The 10784-nt window shown below is 51.9% G+C and overlaps 1 protein-coding gene and 1 long non-coding RNA gene across 5 annotated transcripts in view; both read right to left on the minus strand.

Moving 5' to 3' along the window:
* Positions 1-168: 168 nt before the first annotated feature.
* On the minus strand, positions 169-1613 carry LOC131590161 (uncharacterized). 4 transcript variants are annotated; one of them, XR_009279992.1, is made up of 5 exons: positions 1261-1275; positions 1055-1180; positions 863-1014; positions 427-726; positions 169-342 (listed from the first exon to the last, which is right to left on the minus strand). It is a non-coding gene; the product is annotated as an uncharacterized LOC131590161 (long non-coding RNA). The 4 variants fall into 4 exon arrangements; XR_009279991.1 differs by having other exon boundaries at positions 169-311; positions 416-726; XR_009279993.1 differs by lacking the exon at positions 169-342 and adding an exon at positions 356-373.
* Positions 1614-1619: 6 nt separating this feature from the next.
* Positions 1620-10784, minus strand: part of ETFB (electron transfer flavoprotein subunit beta) — a 9419-nt gene continuing 254 nt past the window's right edge. Inside the window, 8 exon segments of the mRNA XM_058860030.1 lie at positions 1620-1949; positions 4826-4984; positions 7018-7055; positions 7058-7079; positions 8197-8228; positions 8231-8277; positions 8279-8349; positions 9956-10127. Coding sequence (XP_058716013.1) covers positions 1776-1949; positions 4826-4984; positions 7018-7055; positions 7058-7079; positions 8197-8228; positions 8231-8277; positions 8279-8349; positions 9956-10127 — 715 coding nt within the window. The 3' untranslated portion in view covers positions 1620-1775.

The following is a 10784-nucleotide window of genomic DNA, read 5'->3' on the forward strand; positions in this document are numbered from 1 at the left end:
GTTATACTGGGACAAACTGGGACGCACTGGGACCCCGCCAGTGCCAAACTGGTTTATACTGGGTCGCGCCGGCAGCGAAAAACCAGTTAAAACCAGTAAAACTGGGCCAGGATGTGGCCACGCCCCCGCCCCGGTTAAGCCCCGCCCCCAAAACGGAACGCGATGACGTCATCGACTGGCCACGCCTTTATTGGGGGTGGGGGAAGGCACTGGGAGGGCCTGGGCCAGACTGGAAGGCACTGGGAGGGACTGGGAGGGACTGGGAGGGAATTTGGGGGGACTGGGAGGGACTGGGATGGACTGGGAATGAACTGGGAGGGACTGGGATGAACTGGGATTGAACTGGGATGGACTGGGATTGAATTGGGATGGACTGGGATTGAACTGGGATGAACTGGGATGAACTGGGATGGACTAGGATTGAACTGGGATTGAACTGGGATGAACTGGGATGAACTGGGAGAGCACCAGCGCGCTGCTCCAGGCCAGGAAGGCACCGGTTCAAACTGGGACGGGACCAGTCAAAAGCCAACTGGGCCAAACTGGGACGGACTGGGGGGAACTGGGACCGGATCGGAACCAACTGGGCCAGACTGGGACCAACTGGGACCAACTGGGACTGACTGGAGCCAATGGGAACCAACTGGGACCAACTGGAAGAACCAACTGGGATCAACTGGGCCCAACTGGAACCAACTGGGACCAACTGGACCCAACTGGAACCAACTGGAAGAACCAACTGGACCCAACTGGAACCAACTGGACCCAACTGGACCCAACTGGTTCTTACTGGACCCAACCAGAACCAACAACTGGAACCAACTGGGCCCAACTGGTTCTTACTGGACCCAACTGGAAGAACCAACTGGAACCAACTGGGAGTGACTGGGCTCAACTGGTTCTTACTGGAACCAACTGGAACCAACTGGACCCAACTGGAACCAACCGGACCCAACTGGAAGAATCAACCAGACCCAACTGGTTCTTACTGGGACCAACTGGACCCAACTGGTTCTTACTGGGACCAACTGGACCCAACTGGAACCAACCGGACCCAACTGGAAGAACCCACTGGAACCAACTGGGATCAACTGGACCCAACTGGACCCAACCGGACCCAACTGGAACCAACTGGACCCAACCGGACCCAACTGGAAAAACCAACTGGAACCAACTGGAACTGACTGGAACCAACTGGAACCAACTGGACCCAATCAAATCCAACTGGACCCAACTGGACCCAATCAAATCCAACTGGACCCAACTGGACCCAACTGGAACCAACTGGGATCAACTGGACCCAATCAAATCCAACTGGACCCAACTGGAACCAACTGGAACCAACCGGACCCAACTGGAAGAACCAACTGGACCCAACTGGACCCAACTGGAACCAACTGGACCCAACTGGAACCAACCGGACCCAACTGGAAGAACCCACTGGAAGCAACTGGGATCAACTGGACCCAACTGGACCCAACTGGACCCAACTGGAACCAACTGGACCCAACCGGACCCAACTGGAAAAACCAACTGGAACCAACTGGAACTGACTGGAACCAACTGGAACCAACTGGACCCAATCAAATCCAACTGGACCCAACTGGACCCAACCAGACCCAACTGGAACCAACCGGACCCAACTGGAACCAACTGGGATCAACTGGACCCAACTGGAACCAACTGGAACCAACCGGACCCAACCGGACCCAACTGGACCCAACTGGACCCAACTGGACCGAACCGGCCCGGCCCGTGGCGGGGGTGGGCGTGGCTCAGATGCGGCCGCTGTGCCTCAGTTTCTCCAGCAGCTGCTCCACGCTCTCCACCTTCTCCCCTCCGGCGCGGGGCGGCGGCTCCTGCACCTGCAGCACCTTCAGGCGGGCGGGGCCCCCGGACACGCCCAGCTCCGCCGCCGGAATCACCTCCAGGGGCTTCTTCTTGGCTTTCTGTGGAATTCCCGGAATTTCGGGAAAAAATTGGGATTTTTGGGGAAAAAATTGGGATTTTGGGGGAAAAAATTGGGATTTTTTGGGGATTTTTTGGGGATTTTTTGGGGTTTTTTTTGGGGATTTTGGGTGATTTTTTTGGGGATTTTTTGCGGATTTTTTGGGGGATTTTTTTGGGATTTTTTGGGGGTTTTTGGGGATTATTTGGGGTTTTTTTCGGGAAATTTTGGGGGAATTTTGGGGAATTTTTGGGATTTTTCTGGGATTTTTTGGGACTTTTTAGGGGGTTTTTTGGGATTTTTTGGGGATTTTTTTTGATTTTTTGGAGGATTTTTTGGGGAAGTTTTGGGGATTTTTGGGGGGTTTTTGGGGGATTTTTGGGGTTTTTTGGGGGGGATTTTTGGGAGTTTTTAAGGGGACTTTGGGGGTGTTTTTTTCCAGAATTTTGGGGTGTTTTGGGGTGATTTTGGGGTGGTTTTTTTCCGGAATTTCAGGACTTTTTAGGAGGGATTTTTGGGGTGTTTTAGGGTGTTTTTGGGGTGTTTTGGGTGATTTCGGGGTGTTTTTTTGGAGTGGATTTTGGGTTTTTTCCCATGATTTTGGAGTGTTTTTTTGGGGATTTTTAGGCTTTTTTGGGGTGATTTTGGGGTGGTTTTTTTCCGGATTTTTGGGGTTTTTTGGGGGAATTTTGGGGTGTTTTTTTCCAGGATTTTGGGGTGATTTTGGGGTGTTTTTGGGGGTGATTTTGGGGTGTTTTAGGGTGATTTTGGGGTGTTTTTTTCCCAGGATTTTGGGGTGGTTTTGGGTGATTTTGGGGTGTTTTTTTTCAGAATTTTGGGGGTTTTTTCTGCCATTTTGGGTTTTTTTGGGGGGATTTTGGGGTGATTTTGGGGTGTTTTTGGGGGTGATTTTGGGGTGTTTTTGGGGGTGATTTTGGGGTGTTTTGGGGTGATTTGGGGGTGTTTTTTTGGAGTGGATTTTGGGTTTTTTTCCATGATTTTGGAGTGGTTTTTTGGAGATTTTTAGGGTTTTTTGGGGGAATTTTGGGGTGGTTTTTTTACAGATTTTTGGGGTTTTTTGGGGGAATTTTGGGGTGTTTTTTTCCAGGATTTTGGGGTGATTTTGGGGTGATTTGGGGTGATTTTGGGGGTGATTTTGGGGTGATTTTGGGTGATTTTGGGGCTGTTCTCACCATGATGTTGGGCAGCGTGGCGTAGCGGGGCTCGTTGAGCCGCAGATCCGCCGTCAGCAGCCGCAGTTTGGGGGCTTGTCCGGGATTTTGGGGGGGTTTTGGGTGATTTTGGGGTGTTTTGGGGTGATTTTGGGGTGTTTTTTTGGAGTGGATTTTGGGTTTTTTCCCATGATTTTGGAGTGTTATTTTGGGGATTTTTAGGGTTTTTTGGGGTGATTTTGGGGTGGTTTTTTTCCGGATTTTTGGGGTTTTTTGGGGGAATTTTGGGGTGGTTTTTTCTCAGGATTTTGGGGTGATTTTGGGGTGTTTTGGGGGTGATTTTGGGGTGTTTTAGGGTGTTTTTGGGGTGTTTTCAGGCTGTTCTCACCATGATGTTGGGCAGCGTGGCGTAGCGGGGCTCGTTGAGCCGCAGATCCGCCGTCAGCAGCCGCAGTTTGGGGGCTTGTCCGGGATTTTGGGGTGGTTTTTTCCCAGGATTTTGGGGTGGTTTTGGGGTGTTTTTTTACGGATTTTTGGGAGTTTTTGGGGGGATTTTGGAGTGATTCTTTCTGGGATTTTGGGGTGTTTTTTTTCTGGATTTTTGCGAGTTTTTTTGGGGGGATTTTGGACTCATTTTTTCTGGGATTTTGGGGTTTTTTCTTGGTACTTTGGGGATTTTTTGGGGGGGATTTTAGGGATTTTTCGGGGGTGATTTTGGGGTGTTTTAGGGTGATTTTGGGGTTTTTTTTTTCCCAGGATTTTGGGGTGGTTTTGGGGTGTTCTTGAGGGTGATTTTGGGGTGTTTTGGGGTGATTTGGGGGTGTTTTTTTGGAGTGGATTTTGGGTTTTTTTCCATGATTTTGGAGTGGTTTTTTGGGGATTTTTAGGGTTTTTTGGGGTGATTTTGGGGTGGTTTTTTTACGTATTTTTGGGGTTTTTTTGGGGGGATTTTGGGGTGTTTTTTTCCAGGATTTTGGGGTGATTTTGGGGGTGATTTTGGGGTGATTTTGGGTGATTTTGGGGTGATTTTGGGGTTTTTTGGGATTTTCTCACCATGATGTTGGGCAGCGTGGCGTAGCGGGGCTCGTTGAGCCGCAGATCCGCCCTCAGCAGCCGCAGTTTGGGGGCTCGTCCGGGATTTTGGGGTGGTTTTGGGTGATTTTGGGGTGTTTTTTTCTCAGGATTTTGGGGTGGTTTTGGGGTGTTTTTTTTCCAGGATTTTTGGGAGTTTTGGGGGGAATTTTGGAGTGATTCTTTCTGGGATTTTGGGGTTTTTTCTTGGTATTTTAGGGATTTTTTGGGGGTGATTTTGGGGTGTTTTAGGGTGATTCAAGGGTGGTTTTTTCTCAGGACTTTGGGGTGGTTTTGGGGTGGCTTTTTTCAGAATTTTGGGGGTTTTTTCTGCCATTTTGGGTTTTTTTGGGGGGGTTTTTTTCCAGGATTTTGGGGTGATTTTGGGGTGATTTTGGGGTTTTTTGGGATTTTCTCACCATGATGTTGGGCAGCATGGCGTAGCGGGGCTCGTTGAGCCGCAGATCCGCCGTCAGCAGCCGCAGTTTGGGGGCTCGTCCGGGATTTTGGGGTGGTTTTTTTCCAGGATTTTGGGATTTTTTTTCTCAGGATTTTGGAGTGATTTTGGGGGTGATTTTGGGGTGATTTTGGGGTGTTTTAGGGTGTTTTTGGGGTGTTTTGGGGCTGTTCTCACCATGATGTTGGGCAGCGTGGCGTAGCGGGGCTCGTTGAGCCGCAGATCCGCCGTCAGCACCGCCGGCAGCCGCAGCCGCAGCGTCTCCAGGCCCCCGTCCACCTCCCGCTGCACCCGAACCGCGCCCGACTCCAGCTCCAGCCGCGACGCAAACGTGCCCTGGGGGGGAACTGGTGGGACTGGGAGCCACTGGGAGCCACTGGGAGGGAACTGGGGGGGACTGGGAGGGACTGGGGGAAAACTGGTGGGGACTGGGAGGGACTGGGAGTGACCCCAGTGTGGATTAGGAGGGACTGGGAGCCACTGGGAGGGACCAGGAGGGACCCCAGCATGTACTGGGAGCTACTGGGGGGGACTGGGGGGGACCCCAGTGTGGACTGGGAGGGACTGGGAGGAACTGGGAGGGACTGGGAATGACTGGGAGCTACTGGGGGGGACTGGGAGTGACCCCAGTTGGGGATTCGGAGGTACTGGTGGGACTGGGAGGGACTGGGGGAGGGATTGAGACTGTCCCAGTATGGATTGGGAGTGTCCCAGTAGTGACTGGCGAGGACTGGGAGGAACTGGGAGCTACTGGGAGAGACCCCAGTGTGGATTCGGAGCTACTGGGGGGGACTGGGGGGGACTGGGAGCTACTGGGAGCCACTGGGAGGGACTGGGAGTGACCCCAGTGTGGATTCGGAGCTACTGGGGGGGACTGGGAGCTACTGGGAGCCACTGGGAGGGACTGGGAGTGACCCCAGTGTGGATTGGGAGCTACTGGGGGGGACTGGGAGCTACTGGGAGCCACTGGGAGGGACTGGGAGTGACCCCAGTGTGGATTGGGAGCTACTGGGGGGGACTGGGGGGGACTGGGAGCTACTGGGAGCCACTGGGAGGGACTGGGAGTGACCCCAGTGTGGATTGGGAGCTACTGGGGGGGACTGGGAGCTACTGGGAGCCACTGGGAGGGACTGGGAGTGACCCCAGTGTGGATTCGGAGCTACTGGGGGGGACTGGGAGCTACTGGGAGCCACTGGGAGCTACTGGGAGTGACCCCAGTGTGGATTGGGAGCTACTGGGGAGAACTGGGAACCACGGGATTTATCCCCCCTTTAACCGCAAGGCATTATGGGATATATCCCCCCTTTCCCCCAAGGCATTATGGGATATATCCCCCCCTTTAACCGCAAGGCATTATGGGATATATCCCCCCCTTTTCCCGCAAGGCATTATGGGATATATCCCCCCCTTTCCCGCAAGGCATTATGGGATATATCCCCCCTATAACCGCAAGGCATTATGGGATATATCCCCCCTTTAACCGCAAGGCATTATGGGATATATCCCCCCTTTAACCGCAGGGCATTATGGGATATATCCCCCCCCTTTAACCGCAAGGCATTATGGGATATATCCCCCCCTTTAACCGCAAGGCATTATGGGATATATCCCCCCCTTTAACCGCAAGGCATTATGGGATATATCCCCCCCCTTTAACCGCAAGGCATTATGGGATATATCCCCCCCTTTAACCGCAAGGCATTATGGGATATATCCCCCCCTTTAACCGCAAGGCATTATGGGATATATCCCCCCTATAACCGCAGGGCATTATGGGATATATCCCCCCTTTAACCGCAAGGCATTATGGGATATATCCCCCCCTTTAACCGCAAGGCATTATGGGATATATCCCCCCCTTTCCCGCAGGGCATTATGGGATATATCCCCCCCTTTAACCGCAGGGCATTATGGGATATATCCCCCCCTTTAACCGCAGGGCATTATGGGATATATCCCCCCTTTAACCGCAAGGCATTATGGGATATATCCCCCCCCTTTAACCGCAAGGCATTATGGGATATATCCCCCCCTTTCCTGCAAGGCATTATGGGATATATCCCCCCCTTTAACCGCAAGGCATTATGGGATATATCCCCCCCTTTAACCGCAGGGCATTATGGGATATATCCCCCCCTTTAACCGCAAGGCATTATGGGATATATCCCCCCCTTTAACCGCAAGGCATTATGGGATATATCCCCCCCCTTTAAACCGCAAGGCATTATGGGATATATCCCCCCCTTTAACCGCAAGGCATTATGGGATATATCCCCCCTTTCCCGCAAGGCATTATGGGATATATCCCCCCCTTTTCCCGCCATTCCGGGGCCGTTTCCCATCATCCCCCGCGGGCGCGGGGCCGTTACCTGAGGCCAGTCCAAGATGGCGGCGAGGAGCTGCCCGTCTGGTTGCAATCGTCATCGATGGCCTGGGGGACACAGCCGTCTATAGGGGATCTATAGGGTTCTATAGGGGACCTAAAGGGTTCTATAGGGGATCTATGGGGGATCCCGGCCCAGGGCGCGCGGGGCCTCCCCCCCGGGGGGGCCTGAGGGAGGGCCCTGAGGGGGGAGTCTGGAAGGTTCTACAGGGGTCTGGGAGGGTTCTATAGGGGTCTGGGGGGGTTCTATAGGGGTCTGGGGGGGTTCTATAGGGGTCTGGGGGGTTCCATAGGGGATCTAGAGGGTTCCAGAGGGATCTATAGGTGCTCTATAGCGATCTATAGGATTCCATAGGGCCCCACAGGTGTTCTATAGGGTCCCACAGGTGCTCTATAGGTGCTCTATAGGGATCTATAGGACTCCATAGGGTCCCACAGGTGTTCTATAGGTGCTCTATAGGGTCCCATAGGGATCTATAGGTGCCCTATAGGGTGCCACAGGTGCTCTATAGGTGCTCTACAGGGTTCCATAAGGATCTATAGGTGCTCTATAGGCTCCCCCAGGTGTTCTATAGGGTCCCACAGGGACCTATAGGCTCCCCCAGGTGTTCTATAGGTGCTCTATGGGGTTCTATAGGGATCTATAGGGGTCCCACAGGTGCCCCACAGGTGCTCTATAGGTGCCCACAGGTGCCCTATAGGGTTCCATAGGGATCTACAGGGTTCCAGAGGGATCTATAGATGCCCTATAGGGTCCCACAGGGATCTATAGGGTCCCCCAGGTGTTCTATAGGTGCTCTATGGGGTTCTATATGGATCTATAGGGTCCCACAGGTGCTCTATAGGGTCCCCCAGGTGCCCTATAGGCTCCCACAGGTGCTCTATAGGTGCCCACAGGTGCTCTATAGGTGCCCACAGGTGCTCTATAGGGTTCTATAGGTGCTCTATAGGGTTCTATAGGTGCTCTATAGGCTCCCCCAGGTGCTCTATAGGGTCCCACAGGTACCCACAGGTACTCTATAGGCTCCCCCAGGTGCTCTATAGGTGCCCACAGGTGCCCTATAGGGTTCTATAGGCGCTCTATAGGGTTCTATAGGTGCTCTATAGGCTCCCCCAGGTGTTCTATAGGCTCCCATAGGTGCCCCGCCGGCGTCCCCGCGCTCACCTGTTTGCCCAGCAGCACCAGGTGCGGCTGCAGCGTTGGGCCAGCGCCGCCAGGGCCGTGGCCACCTCACGGGGCCCCACGCCACGCCCCCTCCCCCACCTCGGCCAGCACCGCCCGGTCAGCGCCCACGGCCAGGGCTGTGCGCAGGGACTCCTGTGGGGAGGAAAGGGTTAAAAATGTACCAAAACTGACCCAAAACACCCCAAAAACACCCCAAAAATACCCCCAAAATTACCCAAAAAATATCCCAAAAACTGCCCCAAAAATACCCCAAAAACACCCCAAAAATACCCCCAAAAACTGCCCAGGGCCAGGGCCGTGCGCAGGGGACTCCTGCGGGGAGGAAAGGGTTAAAAACACCCCAAAATACCCCCAAAACTGACTGAAAATACCCCAAAAACTGCCCCAGGGCCAGGGCCGTGCGCAGGGACTCCTGCGGGGAACAAAGGGTTAAAAATGTACCAAAACCGACTGAAAATACCCCAAAAACACCCCAAAAACACCCCAAAAATACCCCAAAAATATCCCAAAATCTGACTGAAAACACCCCAAAAACACCCCAAAAACACCCCAAAACTGCTCCAAAACACCCCAAAAACTGACTGAAAACACCCCAAAAATACCCCAAAACCGCCTGAAAATACCCCAAAACCACCCCAAAATGCCCCCAGGTGTCCCCAGGTGTGTTCCAGGTGTGCTCTGGACCCGGTTCTAGACTCGGTTCTAGACCACTCCAGAACGGTTCTAGGTCGGTTCTAGAGCGGTTCCAGACTCGGTTCTAGACTGGGTTCTAGATCGGTTCTAGACTGTTCTAGACTGGGTTCTAGATCACTCTAGAACGTTCTAGATCGGTTCTAGAGCGGTTCTAGATCGGGTTCTAGAACGTTCTAGACTCGGTTCTAGAGTGGTTCTAGACTGTTCTAGATCGGTTCTAGACTCGGTTCTAGACTTGGTTCTAGATTGGTTCTAGACTCGGTTCTAGACTGGGTTCCAGGCTGGGTTCCAGGTGTCCCCAGGTGTCCCCAGGTGTGTTTTGGTGTCCCCAGGTGTCCCCAGGTGTGTTCAGGTGTCCTCAGGTGTGTTTTTAGTGTCCTCAGGTGTGTTCCAGGTGTATTTTGGTGTCCCCAGGTGTGTTCCAGGTGTCCCAGGTGTGTTCCAGGTGTCCCCAGGTGTGTTCCAGGTGTCCCCAGGTGTGTTTTTGGTGTCCCCAGGTGCATTTTTGGTGTCCCCAGGTGTATCTCAGGTGTGTTTTTAGTGTCCCCCGGTGTGTTCAGGTGTATCTCAGGTGTGTTTTTGGTACCCCCCAGGTGTGTTTTTAGTGTCCTCAGGTGTATTTCTGGTGTCCCCAGGTATGTTCAGGTGTGTTCCAGGTGTCCCCAGGTGTGTTTTTTATGTCCCCAGGTGTATTTTTGGTGTCCCCAGCTGTCCCCAGGTGTATTTTGATGTCCCCAGGTGTGTCTGGGTGTATCTCAGGTGTGTTTTTGCTGTCCCCAGGTGTCCCCAGGTGTATTTTTGGCTCACCTGGCTGGCTTTGGTCCCCACGCTGGCCGCGATCACCTCGCAGGCGGCCCCGGGTGTGTCTGGGTGTGTCTGGGTGTATCTCAGGTGTGTTCAGGTGTATCTCAGGTGTATCTCAGGTGTGTTCAGGTGTGTCTCAGGTGTATCTCAGGTGTGTTCAGGTGTATCTCAGGTGTGTCTGGGTGTATCTCAGGTGTATCTCAGGTGTATTTTGGTGTCCCCAGGTGTATTTTTGGCTCACCTGGCTGGCTTTGGTCCCCACGCTGGCCGCGATCACCTCGCAGGCGGCCCCGGCCTCGCGGAGCCTCACGGCCTCTTCCAGGGCGATCTCACAGAAGGGATTCAGCGAGTGCTTCACGCCCTGGGTCTGCACCCCGGCCCCACCTGGCGCCACCCTCACCTGGGGGATGCACCTGCCTCAGGTGAGTTCCACAGGGGGAAAAAAACCCGGAATTTTGGGGGATTTTTGGGAATTTTTTCAGATTTTTTGGGATTTTTTTGGATTTTTTTTTTTTTTTTTAAATTTTCCTTTTGATTTTTGGGGGGATTTTTTTCGGATTTTTTCGGAATTTTTTGGATTTTTTTGGGATTTTTTTGGATTTTTTTTTTATTTTTTTGGGATTTTTTTTGGATTTTTTTTGGATTTTTTTTGGATTTTTTTTTTTATTTTTTTGGGTTTTTTGGGGGGAATTTTTTGGATTTTTTTGGATTTTTTTTTGATTTTTTTTTTATTTTTTTGGGTCTTTTGGGGGGAATTTTTTGGATTTTTGCGGATTTTTTGGATTTTTTTTTAATTTTTGGGGATTTTTTGGGGGGAATTTTTTGGATTTTTTGGGGGGATTTTTTGGGGGTTTTTTGAGGTTTTTTGGGGAATTTTTTGGATTTTTTGGGGATTTTTTTGGGGATTTTTTGGGGTTTTTTGAGGTTTTTTGGGAATTTTTTGGATTTTTTTGGGGATTTTTTGAAGAATTTTTGGGATTTTTGGGCATTTTTTTGGGATTTTTTTGGATTTTTTTTTTATTTTTTGGCATTTTTTGAGGGAATTTATTGGATTTTTGGGGGATTTTTTA

Source organism: Poecile atricapillus, chromosome 32, assembly GCF_030490865.1.
Source record: "Poecile atricapillus isolate bPoeAtr1 chromosome 32, bPoeAtr1.hap1, whole genome shotgun sequence".
Taxonomy (NCBI): Eukaryota; Metazoa; Chordata; class Aves; order Passeriformes; family Paridae; genus Poecile; species Poecile atricapillus.